The 18,536-nt window shown below is 54.1% G+C and overlaps 4 protein-coding genes across 13 annotated transcripts in view; 1 reads left to right on the top strand and 3 right to left on the bottom strand.

The window, feature by feature from the left end:
* The window catches only part of LOC144214570 (plectin-like), a 32,100-nt gene extending 25,303 nt beyond the window's left edge, over positions 1–6,797 (bottom strand). For 4 of the 9 annotated variants that reach the window (XM_077743064.1, XM_077743065.1, XM_077743066.1 and 1 more), the window contains exons 1-4: positions 6,466–6,797; positions 6,183–6,220; positions 5,879–6,088; positions 4,248–4,464 (exon numbers count right to left, since the gene is read on the bottom strand). In XM_077743064.1, the coding sequence (XP_077599190.1) occupies positions 4,248–4,464; positions 5,879–6,088; positions 6,183–6,220; positions 6,466–6,622 (622 nt within the window). In that variant the 5' untranslated portion in view covers positions 6,623–6,797. Of the gene's footprint in view, positions 1–1,977; positions 2,137–3,574; positions 3,759–4,247; positions 4,465–5,441; positions 5,574–5,878; positions 6,089–6,182; positions 6,221–6,465 lie in introns of those variants that run through there. The other 5 variants (XM_077743070.1, XM_077743074.1, XM_077743069.1 and 2 more) reach the window with 4 other exon arrangements.
* A 413-nt stretch (positions 6,798–7,210) lies between these two features.
* eif3eb (eukaryotic translation initiation factor 3, subunit E, b) lies at positions 7,211–11,974 on the bottom strand. 2 transcript variants are annotated; one of them, XM_077743093.1, is made up of 14 exons: positions 11,511–11,974; positions 11,356–11,414; positions 9,991–10,108; positions 9,692–9,809; positions 9,568–9,610; positions 9,339–9,443; positions 9,099–9,224; positions 8,884–9,008; positions 8,508–8,634; positions 8,320–8,421; positions 8,113–8,222; positions 7,899–8,001; positions 7,686–7,820; positions 7,211–7,498 (listed from the first exon to the last, which is right to left on the bottom strand). In XM_077743093.1, exons 3-14 carry the CDS (start codon positions 10,049–10,051, stop codon positions 7,463–7,465), a joined length of 1,191 nt encoding a protein of 396 aa, XP_077599219.1. In that variant the 5' UTR covers positions 10,052–10,108; positions 11,356–11,414; positions 11,511–11,974; the 3' UTR covers positions 7,211–7,462. The 2 variants fall into 2 exon arrangements, with proteins under 2 accessions (XP_077599219.1, XP_077599218.1); XM_077743092.1 differs by lacking the exons at positions 11,356–11,414; positions 11,511–11,974 and adding an exon at positions 10,674–10,827.
* LOC144214580 (thyrotropin-releasing hormone receptor-like) lies at positions 11,317–14,382 on the top strand. Its single transcript, XM_077743100.1, has 2 exons — positions 11,317–12,690; positions 12,773–14,382. Exons 1-2 carry the CDS (start codon positions 11,944–11,946, stop codon positions 13,214–13,216), a joined length of 1,191 nt encoding a protein of 396 aa, XP_077599226.1. The 5' UTR covers positions 11,317–11,943; the 3' UTR covers positions 13,217–14,382.
* nudcd1 (NudC domain containing 1) lies at positions 13,639–18,483 on the bottom strand. Its single transcript, XM_077743088.1, has 10 exons — positions 18,225–18,483; positions 17,282–17,436; positions 16,618–16,803; positions 16,244–16,427; positions 15,940–16,134; positions 15,323–15,530; positions 15,116–15,248; positions 14,897–15,022; positions 14,639–14,798; positions 13,639–14,541 (listed from the first exon to the last, which is right to left on the bottom strand). The coding sequence occupies exons 1-10, from the start codon at positions 18,337–18,339 to the stop codon at positions 14,252–14,254; spliced, it is 1,752 nt and encodes a 583-aa protein (XP_077599214.1). The 5' UTR covers positions 18,340–18,483; the 3' UTR covers positions 13,639–14,251.
* Between the last annotated feature and the right edge of the window lie 53 nt (positions 18,484–18,536).

Genomic DNA, 18,536 nt, shown 5'->3' with positions numbered 1-18,536 from the left:
ATTCACTTCATTTTTCGTCTCCTGGCTCAACACTTTACAACAGGACGTGATGCTCGGCCGGCTAATGCTTGTAGCCGCTTCCCCTTTTGTTACCGCCACAACGAGAAAACATTCAATTTAGCCATGGATAAGACCAGTACAATTGCTTTGTAGAAAAGTATCAAAAGTCTAAGTGATCCCACAAATGACTCCCAAATATTCTAGCAAAAAAAAAGCCAAGTGATTTGGAGCCACTCCAAGACCCCCACCACCTCCAATCCAAAAGAATTGAATCAGATTCACTTATTATTATCAACTCATTTAATAAAGAGCAAACAAGTCCGCCGGGTCTACAATTAAGATAACAAAAGAAGACCTGGGGGCAAATGATTCCCTAGCACCCCTTCTGGCCAAAATGTGGTATGACAGATAAGCGGCAACAGATGCTCTCAGGAGCCGGGCCACCGCCGTTGCCACCGCCGTTGCCACCGCCGTTGCCACATGAGGCGCCCTCTCTCTTTCAGCCTCCCTGCCAGCTGGAAAACGCGAGGCGGCCTGCCCGCGCCACTGCCACATTTACCGAGTCTATAATGTGTGACTTTTGAAAATTCCTACTCCTTCCTATTGAAAGACGTGAGACGGGGCTCTGACACAAAAAGGGTTTGAGCCAATGTCAAAAGGCTGCACTTTTTCATTCAATCCATCCAAAAGAGCCACCATGCCCAGCCATTTCTCTGTGCGCCTCACGTGCGACGGCGAGTCAAGACGGAGTCATTTGTCGACAACATCAAAACAATTAGCACACTGCAGGCCGGATGGTAGGAAGAAATATTCCCCCAGTAGCACGACCGCCCCCTGTAGGAAGAAATGCGCCATAGCAGCAGCAGCAGCAGCAGCAAGCTGGCTATTATGGCCCTCCATAATATGCACGCACGGTGCCTTCAGGCAGGACGCACGGCAAGATCAATCAAAGACGCCACGCGAAGACTCCCCCGGCGCGCCCGGAAAATACATTTTAACCACGTGACGACGTAGACGGGCTATACTTTGACAGTCAAGTCATCAATCAGTCAGTTACAAATGTCAGTTGTCAGACTGTATGCCACTCTTGGCACTTTCAACCATGCGTGCGTGCGTGCGTACGCTCGCTACAAACTTTCTACCTATGACGGGGGTGGAGGGGGCTTTTACACGTCTTGAAGTTACGTTGAAATGGCCATGGAGAATGGAAAAGTTTTTGCTATTTCCCACCCAGATGGAGACGGGGTAAAGCCGCAAAATAAGATGGCGATCTTTGGCTCCGGGAGTAGGCCAAGGTCGTCTGGCTCATTCTTGGAGCCGCTGGGAAGAAATGCATTTGACTTCTGCCCGTCAACTTGAGAACTTGATTTTTTTCGTTTTTTACAAAGGCCACATGAAAGCAAGGAGTTTTTTCATGCTGGATTCCAAAAGCTCTCTCTCTTTCTCTCTCTCTCTCTCTCTCTCTCTCTCTCTCTCTCTCTCTCTCTCTCTCTCTCTCAAAAGGAAGGAATTTCCCAATCCTCTTTAGTGAGCTGGCTTTTAAACAGGTGACTCCATTTGTCAATAACAAAGTGAGTGCTCTACTTTCATGGCTAAGTTATGCCGCAAGTTAGCTAGCATGTCATTGAACAGGAAAGCGTGGTGTTAAGGGGTTAGCCTGGCCGCAAGTAGTTAGTAGGACGTCCGCTTTGTAGCGCTCGCTGGTGATCACGCACGCACGCACGCCTACGCCTACGCATGCGACCGCCCGCCCGCTCAAACATTTGACATGTGGCGCAATCTACACTTGCTCCTCATCCACTCCTCAAAGTCGCATCCCATGAAAAGGGAAGAGGGCTGGCCATGGGTGGGGTGCGCACCGCCGCCTAACCCCAAGCGCAGCCCTTCCACTTCACTCGGCACTTTGACGAGACGCCGAAGAAAAGCCGAGTCGCGCGGGACGAGAAAAAAAGGACTTTGGGATGGAGACGCGAGTACCTTTAAGAGAGCTGATCTCGTGCTGGATGGACCTGAGCGGATCCATGACGTGGGCTGCAGCCTATCTATCCTATGGCCTGCCCGCCCGCCCGACTGACTGACTGACTGGCGCTTGCTCTGTGGCTCCCCCGAGTTGTTGACCGCTTAGTTTTTGTTGACCCCCTCCAGCCTCGCACACAATCTCTATGAAAAAAAAAGGGCGAGCTAGCGTTCTGTGGCCCCACCCTGACACGGTGGTGCATCCTCCCCTCCTCCCTCACAGAGGGCAACCTGCTCGGGGGAGGTTTTTTTTTTTTTTCTTTTCTTTTTTTTTCTCTCTCTCCCCCCTTCCCTCCCTCGGCCGCAAGTGACTCAGCGTTTGCTGCACCGACCGGGGCTTTTCATCTGGCGGAGAGCGGCCAATGCGCTCGCTCCACAACATTACTCTTCCGTTCTGACGCCAACGTCCCTTCCTGTCGTATACATCCATGCGGAGATACGTCACCGTAGCTTTAAATAATTTTACGGCGAGGGCCGACCACCCATTCGGGGAATGAAAAAAAAGCACTCTACTCCTAGTCTGTGACTCAACTGAACGCTTTATTCCCATTTTTGTAGGGGCCAATTTTGTAAAGCTCGTCTGCCCGTTAACATGGCTTCGGACGGGCCGCCCGGGAAAGAAAGCCCGGCCGCTCGGACCGTCCGGCGTCACGCGCGGCGAGGAGATGCTGCGGCCAGGTGGCGGGCCACCAATGAGGAGAAGGTACTCGGCACCTCATTGGAGCCTCCCACCAAAAGCAGAAGGGAAAGTTTGGTGCTCATTAAAGGCCGGTGGCGGCTCGATGGCCGTCGGGGTGGTTAGTGGGGAAAAGTTGAGCCGGAAGACCGGACGCTCCGATTGGCAGTGGCGTGCCTGCGCCGTTGGCCTTAGCCACATTGTTGTGGGGATGAGCGAGAGCGCGAGAGAGAGAGAGAGAGCGGGCGAGAGGGAGGGAGGGAGGGAGGTTCGGGGTGCGCAAATATTTCCCCTTTTCTTCATTAGTGACCCACAGCGCAATCATTCAAAAAAGAAATGGTCACTGGTATATTTTTAACATCATTTCAATATCATCATTGATCCTTAAGGGGAAAGAAGTATTTCATACAACAAAATAAAAGTGTCATATAGTGTCATAAAACATCCCGATAATGCATTTTTTTAAAAAAGTAAGCCGAAGGAGAACTTTACGCACAAAGAAATGTACAGACACGGTTTCACCTTTCGGTGGCTTCCACCCATACGACTGTTTTTAGGATCTGATGGGGGGGGGGGAGGCTGTCTATTTGAAGTCAGCTGTCGCTGAATCTCAGGCTCGGGATTGGAGGAAGAAGACACTCAATCTCTAGACTTCTCTGGCAAGGGAACTACCAGCGGCACAGCATCTAGCTCCAAACAAACTCTACGCATCTGGTCCAAGTACTACCACGGGCTTTCCCGGGGTCACAATCCGACAGCCAAACATTGCATTTTCCAGGCCAAAGCGTGGCCGGCCACGGAGGTGTGGCACGGCGCACCGGACACGTGCGCCGCCGGCGGGCGAAAGGGCCGGCCTCCTACGTGCGCCTTCCCGTCGGTTACCTTTATACTTTTCCCTGACGTTCTCGTAGGCCCGCACGTAGTCCTGCTCCTGGGGCGAAAGTTGGCCCGGGGGGAGCGCCGGCGGGCCCCCTTCTAGGGGTCTCACGCTGGCCATGGCGCTGGCCATGGCGCTGGCCACCGCCTCGCTGGCGTTCATGTCGCAGCGACAACAAGTCAAAGCGGGAGAAGTAGAATCTCCCTGGCCCGGCCCGGCCTGACCCAGGCTGAGCCCGGACTTTATCTGCCCCCTCCCACCCACAGTGACCCTCCTCTTAAAGGCACAGAGCTCCTGGCTATATTGCACGCCAATGCAGTCAAAGGTCACGACGGGATGGGGGTTAATATATCACGGGGATCTTGAAACAGTAATTAGCACCCCCCCCCCCCCCCTCAGGCACCGCAGTACCCCACCACCATCCCGATCAATCCATTTAAGACGGGAAGACCAAGAAAGAGTGTTATTTCATAGCAGGTGCCCGACGATAAGTGGATAATTCCGGCAAACGAGCCGTGGATAACCGTAGCAACGCAAACAAATGAGACGCTAGTTATGACTTTTGGACTTAATGAAGCGACCATTGTTTGGGGCGTGTACATTCTATTGCATTCGGGCTGGATAAAGGATGGCAGGTGGCTTTGTGGGTATCCAAAAAGAGGAAAAAGTCCTTCCTACCTGCAATACGGACCACGGCGCGCTCGGCGGGGTCCAGCACGTCGCAGGAGGCCGACTTGGAGCGCTTGATGCGCTGATGCTTGGGCAGGTTCCAGGGCAGCGTGTCGCCCGGCCAGGGGTGACGGCCACCCGGGGGCGGCGCCTCGCCGGCGCTGTCGTCCGACACCGCCCGGACCAGGGGCCTCCTTTTGGGCTGCTCCAGCACCTCCTCCGTCACCTGCGGGTCAGGAATGCATTGGTAAATGTGCTTACATGTGGTCAGCCCCCCCCCCCAAAAAAAATCATCCTTTTTTTGAAATAAGCTTTGCGTTTTATATATGTATCTTAATTTTTTCGTGAATCAACTGGTGGACTCTGCCGAGTCATGGCGAGCCAAGCTCGCACACCCGCCCGCCGCCGCCTCCCGACTGCCCGCAGCATCGCAAATCTTCTGATTGGATGGCCAGCCGACAGGAGTATCAAAAGAAGAAAAAAAAACCCTCCCCACACAGCATGATATTGGACACAAGTAGAGTGTTCGATGACAACTTCCTTCATGCTTACCGTTCCAATGAAGTGAGCTATTGGGAACATTTGAAGTGACATGCTGTCTGTCTTCTTAAAAGTCATGATGGTCACTCATTCAATATCACTGTTGCCAAAGTAGCTGCTAATTAATATACGTAATGTCACAGGTGCATTGTGGTCTGGTTTTTGTGAGTCAAGTCGAACTGACGATTGATTTAATAATTAAAAAAAAAACATGAATCCTGCAATGGATAGCAGGAAAAAGGCATAGCTAGATGCTGAACAAGCACTGATTGATGTCCTGTTATTGTTGCTTTGACGCATGCAATGAAACACGGTGCCTCGGTTGAAGAGAAAGTCGCACATAAGACGTCAACGATGCTCGCTTGCGCAGGTGTGCCTAATGAAGAGGACTGCGTCAGTCATTTTAGCCAACTTGCAGGGAGAAACATTAACGGCCTTTGCCGTTAACTTTCGCCTTGATACTTTTTTTCAAAAATATATCTACATCATATATATACACATATTTCTAGCGCGTAGTAAATAAGGCCGTTAACGAGGCGGGTCTGGACCCACATGCAAACAAACAAACAAACAAACAAACAAACAACCGCGGACCAACCCATCGACCGAATGACGCCCGCCGACCCTGGCAAACCGTCATTTTGTCCGCTTTGGGCTACTCACGCTGGACATGCCGGCGGTGGCGTGGAAGGGGGTCGTGGCGAAGGGGGGCCCACGCAAACAGTGCGTTAACAAGCGCCGCATGCAGGTGTTGATGTCACACTTGGAGGGAGCGACGCGTCTTCCTCCGATTCTCTCCGCAGCAGCATAAGCGGCACGAGGAGAGAGAGTTGCGCATGCGCGCCGCGGAGGCTCGTTGGGACAGGGAGGGGGGGGGGGGGGGTTTGGGATCGTGTGCCGTCCCAGCCCGAAAACTAACATCGTCCAATGTTTCCTATAATAATGTACATATCTACAAACACACTTTCATGCGAAAAATGAACTTTTTTCCCCTCCTAAAATGACTTTATTAGATGCCTATAGGGGCAGCGGTCTGAAAGTCATTCTCACGAGGACTTTGGCGCAAATATTGGGGCGGGTGCAATGCTAGAAGAGCTCACCTTTGGTGCTCGCCGTCTCCTCCTCCTCCTCCTGCTGCTGCTGACCACCTCGTCCTTTACGCCATGGAGCGCCTTGGGTCCTTTGGGGACCAGGGCCCCGTCCTTCACCGTCAGGCTCTGGCCCCCCGAGGCCATTTTGCCATCCTTTGCCTTCTCCGGCGCCATCCCTTTCATCGGCTGGCCTTGCTTTTTTTTGGCTTTTTTCCTTCTCTGAAATGAAAAGGTGATTCGTTTGGGCTGCGAGTTTTTGAGGGGGCAGGGACGGACCCCCAAAGGGAGCGTGGCAAGTCTGGTGGGGGCTCACCTGAAGCGGGGCTTTGGATGAGGGAACTTTCACCATCACTGTTTGTTTACAAGGGCAGAAAGAGGCGTGATAAAAGCTCACATTTACTACCTTTACTGCACCCAGGCGGAGGTATTCCATTGGCGATGAATATCACAGCACATCCAAAACGGTTGCATGTTTTTTTTTTTTGCTATTAAAAGCAACTACTTAAATATCCCATCCACCAATATAATATCAGAAACTAAACTAGCAGCACTCCAATTCAGCCCAAGTCTATCACGGGGTGGGAGGCTCCCCCTACCTTCCAGGTAACGCTCCATGCCAGCCGAAGAGGAACCGCCGACGCGCTTCCACGTGTGGCAGCAGAGGGTGAACAACCACACCAGCGGCGTCGCCAGCACCAGCGCCACCATCCACAGAAGGCCAAGGGCGGCCGGATCCGCCTCCGTCGCATCCATGAATGAAAGCACCCACCAAGTCACCCCCGAGAAGAGGGAAAAGCGACGATTGGCACCAGTAGCGGCCCCCGATGGACTGTGGGGTCGGCCGGGCCCGCCACGTCAACTCGAGGAAGAAGAGGAATTGAGAAGGAGGCGCCTTGCTCTCGAGCCTTGACTCTCTGGAACCCTCCCTCCGCGAGGCGAGCGATTCTCCGGAGAACCGCCTCTCAAGTCGCTCAAAAACAGACAAATGCACCTGAGGAAGACAAAGCCACCCAGTCAGTGACAGAAAATATGCAATTGACAGGTTGCACGGCAGCTTTTTTCGTTTCATTCTCTCGGTATTTACCGGTTTGCCCAGCGAGGGCAGAAAAGGTGGCCCTTCTTGAAAAGGTGTGGCGACAAAGTACGGATAATTACAGCTTAACACTTGCCATTACTTTGAATCCGAATGGAAAATAACAGTTCGTTTAAGAGACCGAGAACCAAACACCGGGGCCGATAACTCGGTCCAACAGCGACGCCTAGTGGTGAAAAAACAAAACAAAAAGTGCAATCCATCATTGAGACGACGCTCCATGGAGAGTCAAAGAACATCAAAACTGGTTTTCCAAATGAGGCCAAACTTTTAATGTTGTTTGAAAATGCTTTTTCGCAGATACACCGATTCCAGAATATTTGACCTAAAAAGAAACAACAATTCATCCAGAGTAATAAAAGGTCATATGTGAAAGCCATTATTCAAGCAGCCAGCTGGAATGACGGATGGGCATCTGGGTGGAGGGCCACGTAGCAACAAGTGGCGCTTGTATTCTCCAGGGGGCCCTCGTGTCCTCTTCTTTCTATGTGTGTGTTTTATTAGAAGCCGCCATCTTGACCCGCCCAGTTTGGTGTCTGTGGAAATGAGACAAAATGGAGTAAAAGCGCAGTGGATGGCGACCAAAGATGAGCAATGACAGGCAGGCGTTTTTCACAGATAATGGTCTAACAATTAAAAGAAGGCCATCATGGCTATCCGTGGGACTTTTTTCCCTAACAAACTATTTCCAGCCCCCTTTGGACGTCAGAGAGCAAAAAGTACCTCGTTCCTGTTGGTGTGAGCCGCCTTCTTCTCGATGTTCATGGCCAGCATTTGGCTGCGGAAGGACAAGCTCTTTGTCTTCTCGATGACTTGCTGGTAAGGCGACACGGCGTTGTTGCCCATCACCACGTGACCCTGCGAGAGAAGCCGGCCGGGTCAGCCAGGAGCTCGCGGAGGCCGGTCCTCCCCCGCCGGCTCGCCGGTGGGGCTCACCAGCTTGGAGTCGATCTTGGCATCCAATCGAGCGTTACGAATGAGGTTGACGATCCACCTCTCCGCCTCTTCGGGCGGCATGTTGAGCTTGTCGGCCAGCATTCTACGCGCACACGGACAGATGGGAGAGCCCGCTCCATCAATGACGGTGACTTGGCACCAAGACACCCCCCCCCCCCCCCCCCCCCCCCCCTTCTCCCCTCTCCCCACGCACTTGATGCTGATGCACTGATGGATGCGGCAGAAGGTCTCAAAGATGAAGAGGCGAGCGTTCTCAATGAAGTCCTCCAGACAAGCCACCAGGAAGAAGTCGTTGACCAGGACCTGAAGCCAGAGGTGGCCGGGTGTCAAGCGGATTTCGCCCCCCGGTTGAAGAAAAAGAAAAAGGGGGGGGGAGGTGGGGGGGGTTACGGCCTCTCACCGACTCGCACTCCCTCAGCTTTTTCTGGGCGCTGTCAAAGTCAAAGTTAACGTAGAGGCACTCCACAAACTCTGTGATGGGGTCTTTGTAGGTGTACGACTCCTAAGCAAAGGGGAATGAATAATAGTCAGTCTTTGTGAAAGGCGGCGGCGGCGCACGGCTACATATTTTCCAAAAGCACAACTTACCTGCTGAATGACCTTCACCAAGTCCTTGAGCACTTGTCGCCGCTTGCGAACGTCCTTGTTGGTGATGACGGCGGTGGTGAGGTAGCGCAGAATGTGCGGGCACATGGTCTGGATGGCGTTTAAGTACCTGCAAGGTGGTTCAAAAGAGAGCCGCTTCATCCACCCGTCGGCATTTCCCCACAACTCGACTCGGTTGGCCGCTATCGACAACGATTAATCCAGCTCCAATAATCCATTGCGTGTGAGACGGAGTCCATGGCTATGGCCGTCCATGGCAGCCAATGACCACACGTGGACATGTTCAGATATAATCTAGGTGAAGAAATGGATGCAAGCCACCCCCACCCCGTGGCCCATAGACATTTATGAGACTCACTGAGGCTGGTACAGGAAGAGTTCAATGATGTTGTCCCGGCCTTTGGGGTGATTGAAGAACACAAAGAGGGACCAGTGAATGAGCCAGGTCCTCTGCTGGAGCGACTGGAGAGGAGAGCTCACCGTCTGGGGGAAGGGGGGGGGGGGGGGGGACAAACATTTGTCTTAAAGTCTGGGAGCAAAACACAAAGACAATCCGGCCGACTTTTTCCTTACGTTGTTGTCGATGGTCTCCCTCAGTCGCGTCAGGTCCTCCATGGAGTGGTCCCAGTTCTGCATCAGGATGGCAGATGCCAGTCTGCCCCACAGAGAACTCAAAGCATTCCTGTCAGTCGATGGAACCTTGGACAACGAGCACATTGTTAAAAAGTTGAAACACCCTGTGGAAATAAAAAGGTAACTTTTTCCTTTCTTTTTTTTTTTTAAAGAGACAGCGGCACACTTTGCTTTTCTTACCAGGACACGAAAGACGTAGAGGTACTCTGAAGCCCCAGAGTAGTTTCCACACTCGTACTGGAATTTGGCATATCTGTACACCGTGTCCAAGTACTCTTGGCGGAACTAAACCAGTCAGAACAATATGTAGATAGCAACACAACACGCAAGCAATTATAGGTCAAGGCTAACCAAGGACAACACAAGCCATTGGAGGAAAACACACAGAAGTTGACAACTTCTTACTCACATTGTGTTTCTCAGACAGATAATCAAAGAGCAGCCTTCCGTCTCTGTCAAAAGTAGCACAAGTGGAAGGTCAATGGCTAATACCGGACGGACACTGGCTTTCTATGCGTTTTTGCCACGGGCACCTGGTGGACTGCATCTGCTTGGTGGTCTCTTCGTCCTGGAACATTTTCACGATGGGTGCCGTCTCCGACTGGAGCTGCTTGAGCTGTGCCAGCACCGTGCCTCGCTTCTCCTTCAGAGCTGTAACGGGAAACGTATTAGAACATCACATTTGCATTTCCATTTCATTAAAAAAAAAAAAATAGACTACTACGTTCACAGTCGAGCGGGCAGAGATGAGCCTCCAAAAACGTACAATTGGGGAGATTGGCTACTTGGCTATCAAAGAATAACATTTGTCAAGACCACGGCGTCGACTTACAATGTGGGATCTCTTTGTCGGGATAAAGTTTTCTGTACACGTCCATGGTGAAATCCACCATGTTGGTGTCACTGAGGAGGTCCAGCTTGCCTTGAAAAAGCTCCTTTTCATTGTAAATCTGTTGCCAAGAAGAAGAAGAAATGGCTACATTTTAAAAAGTGCATCGTGAAAACAGTACATTCGTTATTCAAATATACGAGTCTGTCGTCCTACAAATACTGACTGTATATTAGGTGGAAAAAAATAAGCACAATAAGAAAAAAAACATTTTGGGTTAACATCTTAAGCGGTCTAAAGCAACACTCTTGTAATTCAGCGAGAGAATATTCTTTGTATTTTGTCTTGAACATGGGGCTACTAGCTACTCCCAAAACACACATTTCAAGCTAAGCTAAGAATGCTAAAGAGAGAAGGCCACCAGACACTCGTCATCAGACTGTACCACTTTTCTCACAGCGTTTAGTTGTTGTCGTAGTGCACGGAAATATGATGGTATGTTTATCTAACGATTAATAAAAATGAAATTTAAGAACTTCAACTCGGCCAGCTGGCAAGCCAACGTGATTGCGGGCTAACATCGGCCCTGATCAACGCCGCCCATAAACGCACGTTTCAGTGGAAAAATCCCGTACACAAATATCTGTGGCGATCTAAAAGGTTATCCGACACGGAAATGGACGTACCCCTTTCACGGAAAGAAATTCCAAAAGGGGAAAAACCAAATGCCGGTCGAGAAAATGTGCTATCTTGGTCGTGAGATCGTACTCCGCCATCTTGGCTGCCTTGAAAAGAGAATCTTTATTGACACACTGAGCGGAGAACAAATGATGGGGTGACGACGTCACTATGCCCCCCCCCCCCCCCCCCTCCCAACATTCGACCGTAACAAGATTTTCCATACTAATGTCTTTTTCTATTCCATTGGGAATTTCAAGTGGCTTATGTGAAAGATTACATTATTTTCAACAGTGATACAGGGTTTCAATGTGGCTATTTCATTTATTTCGGTGGTATTTCATGATATACTAAATGGACAAAAAGTCCAGGAAAGTGACATATTTAAGTTCACTCCTGGTACCCATTTTATGTTCCGCCTCTTTGACAATGAATATTGTTAAATATGTAAAAAAAAAAAAAAACTCAGACCTAACAGTACCCACAGATGACTAAAGTGTTGCTTTTTTTTCTGTTTCTTCTTCTTTTCCAACGCCTACGCACTCGCTGGCCACACGCCTCCTTGTTCAAAAACAACAACTGTTGCTCTTCTGCCTCCCTCCCTCGCTTGCTGCCGGCAACTTGATTGAAAAATGCTCAAAAGGAATGACAAAAGGAGTGATACGTGAAAGAAATGACCGAGCGGCTTACCTGGCTGCCCACGGTGCAAAACGAGCCAGGCAGGACCACATCTGCTTGGACTGATTTGCCTATAAAAAGAAATGAAGCTCGTCAAAAGTAATCATGTGTTGACCGGCTCCAATTGTTTCGGGGAAATAACGGCGATGCCAAAAGTGCCCACTTACATGCGCGCGGAGGGTGCTGTCGCCAAGAACAAGAAGCTGGAGCCCACGGATGGCCAATGGGAGAGAGGGCACGCGCGTGGACACATGACGTCACGCCTTGTGCGTAACAGGACTCGAAGAGAAAAGCATCCGCTCGTTCTTTCCTCCGTCAGTCAGAAGGAGCCGAGCGGCGGAGAAGGAGGAGGAGAAGGAGGTGGCTGGCTGGCTGGCTGGCTGGCTGGCTGAGCTGAGCGGACTTTGACGCATCCTCACCGAAGCCTTCACTTGGTCAGAAGGCGGACTTTGACGCGCGGCTCCGACGGACAAAAGATCGAGAGGTCAAGATAATGGAGTAGGAGGGAGGGAGAGAGAGAGCTTGCCTGAGAGGCGCCCTCTCACCCGGCCAGACGTACAGCCGCCCACCTACTTGCCCAGTTTCCCCAGCCCAGCCCAAATGGACAACTCGAGCAACCAGACGACGGAGGCGTGGAACGCCCCCAGCCCGCAGTACCGGGTGATCAGCACGGCAATCCTGCTGCTGATTTGCGCGGCGGGCCTGGCGGGCAACGCCATGGTGCTGCTGGTGGTGTTGAGCGCCAAGCACATGCGCACGCCCACCAACTGCTACCTGGCCAGCCTGGCCGCCGCCGACCTGACCGTGCTGACGGCGGCGGGCCTGCCGGCGGCGGCCGACGGGGCGGCGGGCTCCTGGCCCTTCGGCCGCTGGGGGTGCCCGTGCATCACCTACCTGCAGTACCTGGGCATCAACGCCTCGTCCTGCTCCATCGCCGCCTTCACCGTGGAGAGGTACATCGCCATCTGCCACCCCATCAGGGCGCAGTTCCTGTGCACGCCGTCGCGGGCCAAGAAGATCGTGGCGCTGCTCTGGACGCTGACCTCGGCCTACTGCGTCATGTGGCTCTACCTGGCCGACCTGCAGGTGTCGGTGAACGCCCACGGCGCCACGGTGACGGCGTGCGGCTATCGGGTGTCCAGGAACTTCTACCTGCCCGTCTACTTCTTGGACTTTGCGCTCTTCTTCGCCACGCCGTTGCTGCTCAGCGCCGTCCTCTACGGACTCATCGCTCGCATCCTCTTTGTCAACCCGCCGCCCTCCCGGCCCAAGGAGGGGCGGCCGGCGGGGGAGGCCCGCCCCTGCGGCCGCGGGGGCTCCGGCTCTACCGCCGCCTCGCGGAGACAGGTGGGGAGACCGTGCGGGCAACCCCGGTGGTATCGACGGTCCGTTTGCAATCCGTTGACAATGTGTGTGTGTGTGATAACAGGTGACCAAAATGCTGGCGGTGGTGGTGGTCCTCTTCGCCGTGTTGTGGATGCCATACCGCACCCTGGTGGTGGTCAACTCCTTCCTGGAGCGCCCCTTCATGAACGACTGGTTCCTGCTCTTTTGTCGCGCGTGCGTGTACCTGAACAGCGCCATCAACCCGCTCATCTACAACGCCATGTCGCAGAAGTTCCGCGCCGCCTTCCTCAAGATCTGCCGCTGCGGGAGGTCCAACCGGCCGGCCCGCGGCGGCGGCGGCAACGCCGCGCCGCCCAGCTACTGTGCCGTCAAAGAGTCCTCGGTGGGCGAGAGCGCCGAGCGTTTCGCCGTCGACATGGAGGAGACCACGGTCACCGAGGAGCTCCTGACGGAGGGCCGGGCCGTCTTTGCCGGGTCCTCGCCGCCGTCCTCCTGCGGCGAGGCCCACTTGGAGACGGAGGCTTGACGAGGTGGTGGTGGGGGGGGAGGGCGGTTGGCGTGCCGATCTGCGGGTGGTTCACGCCGTGTGGGCAAAAAGTGGTAAAAACCCGGGATGGAACGGCCCCCTTCAATTCGACACCTTCCGTGACTGTCAAAATGCGGCTCGATAAGGCTCGGGGAATTGGACGGACGGGCTTTTGATGGCGACCGTAGGGGAAGCCGGCTTGCCTTCAAAATGGACTCTGCTGAAGGCAATGCATCTTTGAGGAAGATTGACGCCTGACAAACGGCACGCCGGGGGGCCGCTCACGTCAAAAGTGACAGCTCGGAACGGGCGTCCGTCCGTCCAGAGAGGGGCCTTGTCGGAAAGGGCGCCGTCAGACGGCCAAAAGATATCAAGTGGTTTTCCAGCCTGAGCGCAGAAATGGCAAGACATTCAATGGCAACTTCACAAATGAATGCATTTGTATTGTGAACGTGAAATCCACTATTTGCAATTTGTATTCTGGCGTTGGCCTCCCCGTGCAGTAAAGAAAAAAAAAAAAAACATTGCTCGGTCTCTTAGCAACCGCGTGCGTCCCCATTGACCAGATATACTAATGAAGGCGCCGCTAATTGAAGCGGTCCAAGCGCCACATTTCAGCGCGGAGACGGCGGGTGAGACGGCGTGCGTCACCCAAGCCGCTCCGTGCCAAAATAGGCTTTTGTGCCGGTGAGGTGTTTTCCTGGCGAAAAAAAAGCATCTTCTCCTGCGGCTCGTCGTGCCAAGTCCACCGTGTCCTATTTAATGGAAAGGCCGGCCAATAAAGGCGCTCGTCAAAGTGGCTTCTCACTTATTGATAGATCGGGACGACACGCGCGCGCGCGCGCGGCCCACTTCGGGAGGCGGCGGCGGCTAGGCGGCTTTTCGAAGGGCGCCACCTCTCCTATGGCCAATGGCCCCAATTCAATGGCGGCGCTGAGACCAGGCAAGGCAATGGTGAGCTTGGGGATTCTTTTTTAATGGGCTCTTTTTCACGGGCAAAATGTCCCAAAAGGATTGACGACGGCGGTGGTGGGGCTATTTGTTGTTAACCTTGAGCACAAAGAGGTTGCCGGAGGTGAGGGCAAAGATCCTCTGGTCGCTGGCCCCCAAGCCCAGCACGGCACCCTCAGAGTCCAGGTTGGCCACCTGCTGCTGGGCCACCTCCCTCACCTGCCGCCCCTGCTTCCGGTTGAAGAGCGCCCCGTCCACCGGCGAGGGCTGCCGGTAGATGAAGGCGCGCCGCAGGCACTCGCACAGCGAGGCGTAGGAAAAGTTGGGGGCGCACGTGGAGAACTTCTTGTCCCGCTTGGAGGCCTGGACGTAGCCTATCGGAGAAGGCCGCCGCCGCCGCCGCCGTTAGTCGGGGGGACAAAAACTAAAGGACTACATTTGAGCGGGCCCGATACCCAATGACGCTCTCACCCAGGGCGTTGAAGGTGGCCACGTGCTCCCACATGTCGGCGGGGCGGTCGGGGCGAGGCTGCCACAGCAGCGCGTCCACGTCGTGGCGCAGGCACAGGCACGGCATCCGCTCCGGCTCCGCCCTCACGCTGAACAGGAATTGATGGCTGCCCAGGTTCACCTGCCGTGGCACCAAAAAAAAAAAAAAGCCTCAATGCTTTTTCAAGGCTCTCCCCAGGGCAAATGGCGTTGGGCCGGCCGTCCGTCCGTCTCACTCACCACGCGAGTGGGCCGGAGGGACTGTCCGTCAAAGTGCACCAGGCTGGAGGTCTCCTCGGGGTAGACGTCGCACTCCTCCAGCTCCTGGGAGTTGCAGGGCGGCTTGTCCGGGTCCGGATCGTCGCTCTGCCGGCCGGCCGGCCGGCGGGGAGAGCAGGGCGACCGTTTGATCGAGCCGCTCGCTAGCTAGATTGATTGATTTCTTTCTTTTTTCCTCACCGTGTCTTCTTCGGAAGTCGGGTGGCCGAGCCCTTGGTGCCGGTCGCCCGTCGGAGGCCCCCCCCGACGCCGGTCCGCCAGCAGCTCGGGCCACGAGGGCCCCGCCGTCCGTTTCCGCAGGCTCACCTCCAGGCTGAAGAGAGGGCCACGCACGGGGGTCAGAGGACGGCCCGCCCCATCAAGGCCCAAAGTCGGCCGGGGGCGTACCCGTCGTCCTCCCGCAGCACCCAGGCGGAGGCCTCGGGGTCCACCGAGGCGTACAGGCGGCCCTCCAGCAGGGGCGCCGATCCCCGCACGCCGGCGCTGACGTCGTCGGCCGTCAGCCGGAAGTGGACGGCGTCCGGGCTCGCGCCCCGGGGCAGGCGCACGGTAACCGTGACGTCCTCCGCCGTCTGGTGCCAGGAGTAGACGGGATCTGGGGGTGGGTGGGGGGGTGGGGGGGTAAATCTGTTATTTTTTTTCCATTTGCGAGCCAGGTTGACGTGTGTTTTTGTGCAGCCGTCCAAAAGAAGAAAAACAAGAAAAAGTAGTGGCGGTTGAGATCTGGCGTGTACGCGCACGCACACACACACACACACACACACACACGTGTGCCGGCCAGCCCCAAAGGCTATTTGGCCGTTGAGATGAGGGCGACGATAGCACAGCGCAATCCAATTGAGAGGGGAAAAAAAGGCCCCATCCGTTTCAAGAGCAGCTTTTTTTTTTTGTTTTCTCCCACCCTCTGGCCTCGGGCTAAAGGTTCCCCTCCCTCGCGCCACTGTGGTGGGACTGTCGCCGATGGACCAGCGGCAAACTTAACGCCGACCCACCCGCCGACCCACCTGCCTTCTCCACCTCGGGGGGTGGCCGCTCCGCCCGCGGCCGGTCCAGGGGCTCGCCGTCCACGTGCGTGAAGACGAAAGGCCTCTCCGACGCCACCATCAGGCCGTCGCCCCGCGGCGTGATGGCGGCGTAATGCGGCGTGGTCTTTCCTCGGAGGAGCCGCCTCTTCTTGACTTGGTAATTTTTCTCCACGCCTGCGGAGAAGAAAAATCACAGTCGAGAAAGAAACGGTCAGAGGCGGTAAAATACAAAGTGGTGGTGGAAGCTCCCAAACCACCCCCCCCCCCCCCCCCCCAGCCTTACCTTGCGGCGCCACGTTGGCCACCGTGAGCCACTCCAGCGTCACCGAGTAGCCGCTCCCCGCCGTTTCTTGAGGGTCCTTGACCACGCGCAGCAGCAGGACTTCCAGAGTCAAGGCCTCCTCCCGGACGTGGGCCACGCTGTGGAGGACCACGAAGGGTTCTTTCAGGTCCTCCGTGAACAGGGGCTGTGCGGACAGAGGCGAGCCTCAGACATTGGTGGATGGACGGCGGCTCCGAGGAGGCCCCAGATCGCCAATCGCGCGGCCCTTTTCCACGGACGGCGGTTCCCTTTATCGCCGACGGACGTCCGATCGCGCGGCCCTTTTCAATTGGACTCCCGAGCGAGCGTCTATTGGATGGAGCCGCGACACCCACCTCCCACTTCCCGTAGGTGCCGGCTCCCCGCTGGCTGGTGCAGAGAAGGTAGAGTAGCCCGGCGCCGTCGGAGAGGGCGGCCCAGCTGGCCGAGGTCAGGCTGAGGGAGGGGCACACGGCGTCCCCGCGCGGCCGGCCGTGGGCCTCCAGGCGGAACACCTCCCTCGGCTTGCCCAGCGCCGTGTCCTGCGAGAGAAGAGAGGAAGGCTGAGAAGTGGCGGGAGAAAAATCCTGATAAAGAAATACAAACGAAAGCTAACGAGTGGCAGCTCAATGAATTGGCCAAAGAAACGTTTGCTCGAGGGCCACTCCAGTCTTTTCACACTTTTGGAGAGCGGCGGCCGCCCAGCCAAAGGCGGCCGTGTCCTTCCTGTTGCCGTGGCGACGGGCCTCGGGAGACCCAAGGCCGCCGCCGCCGGCCTCGCGCGTCTGCCACGGCGACATCGACAAATGCAGGCACCATTAACAGAACACCTCTCCATTGAGTTGGTTTTGAGATATTATATATATACATATGATATTCTCCCCACGGTTGCTCTTAAAAGCTTCATGGGAAAACAGTGAGGGATGAAAATGTCAACGTGTTACTTTTGAGTCAGAGACAGGGAAGAAAAAGGAAGCCTCTACGGAGCCCCCATCCTTCCTTGCTTCCTTCCTTGCTTACCAGCGTGACGGTGAGACTGAGCACTCGCCCTTTGCAGTCCACAAACAAGACGCTGTCTTCGTACCAGGGGTCCAAGTGGAGGTAATTGTACATGCCATAGGCACGCATGTGTTCCAGCGTGTACTGAGAATCCTTCAAGGTCACCTCCTCCACGGCTGCGTACAAAAACGGATATAAGAAAGGTCCAAGTGAGACCACTTTTTAGCTCCTTTTTCTTTTGCTTTTGTTTGAATTAGCCCAATGAGGGGGGGGGACGATTACAAAAGGCGGCGGTGGCGGCGGCGTTGGATGGCAAAGAGAGCGCCTCTGCTCGCTGGCGAGACAAAGACAGCAATTTTGGTGATGAGCCACTTTGACGTCCCCTAATAGCTTTGATTAGAGGTTTCATAGTGGCGTCGGGCCAATTAGTTCAGCTTCACGCCATGAATCCCAGAAACCTCAATAGGTTTGATAATCTCATCCCTATCAGTTGAAAAATACTGTCAACTTACTTGTAATAACCCTATATAGAATATAGATCATTTCATAAACATAACAAATAATAATGAAGACCAGGCGTCCACTTATGTGGACATCACATTACTATCTGGGGTTAAGTAGGCCTCACTTATGGAGTAAATATGAATATTGTGGCCTGTGTAGCCCAAAATGTGGACGAGGGGACTAAAGAAATTGCCCGATTTGATAATAACAACAAGTTTGAGTCAACAATCCAAACGGAAAAAGACAAACAACAGAGTGCTCCGGATTTGTTGTGTTTTCAACTGGTTTTGCCAGTAATGGTAGTACTGCGTTTTTATCAAAAGGTATTTCATAACATAAATACAAGTATTGTGATGTCATTGTGGTTGGTGGTGTTTTTTTTTTTTTTTTGTCGTTTTTTTTCTTCATTAGGAAATGCTAATTGTGTCTTGTGAAGAAATCGTGCTAACAATATGCTCACCGGCGTCCAGCTCAACGTTGTACGTGGGGATGGCGTCCAGAGATAACCGATAACTCTCAAAGTTGGGGTCCAACAGGTCTCTGTTGACCTTCAGGGTGTAATTCGACGCGGTCATTGCCTCCACTTGATGTTCAAACGGTTAAGAAGGACATAAGTTTAGGAAGAGAAAGAAAGAAAGTTGTCACCAGTTATGACGCCGTCGGCGTTTGTTTCCAGCCGGCGACATTTTAGCAACGCAGCGTGGCAAGTGGAAGTCGGCCTAGACATCATGTAGAAGATGAACCTAGATGCGTGATGTGTGCCTTGAGCTAC

This window comes from Stigmatopora nigra, chromosome 21 (assembly GCF_051989575.1).
Source record: "Stigmatopora nigra isolate UIUO_SnigA chromosome 21, RoL_Snig_1.1, whole genome shotgun sequence".
Taxonomy (NCBI): domain Eukaryota; kingdom Metazoa; phylum Chordata; class Actinopteri; order Syngnathiformes; family Syngnathidae; genus Stigmatopora; species Stigmatopora nigra.
This window is presented reverse-complemented; position numbering and strand designations above follow the sequence as displayed.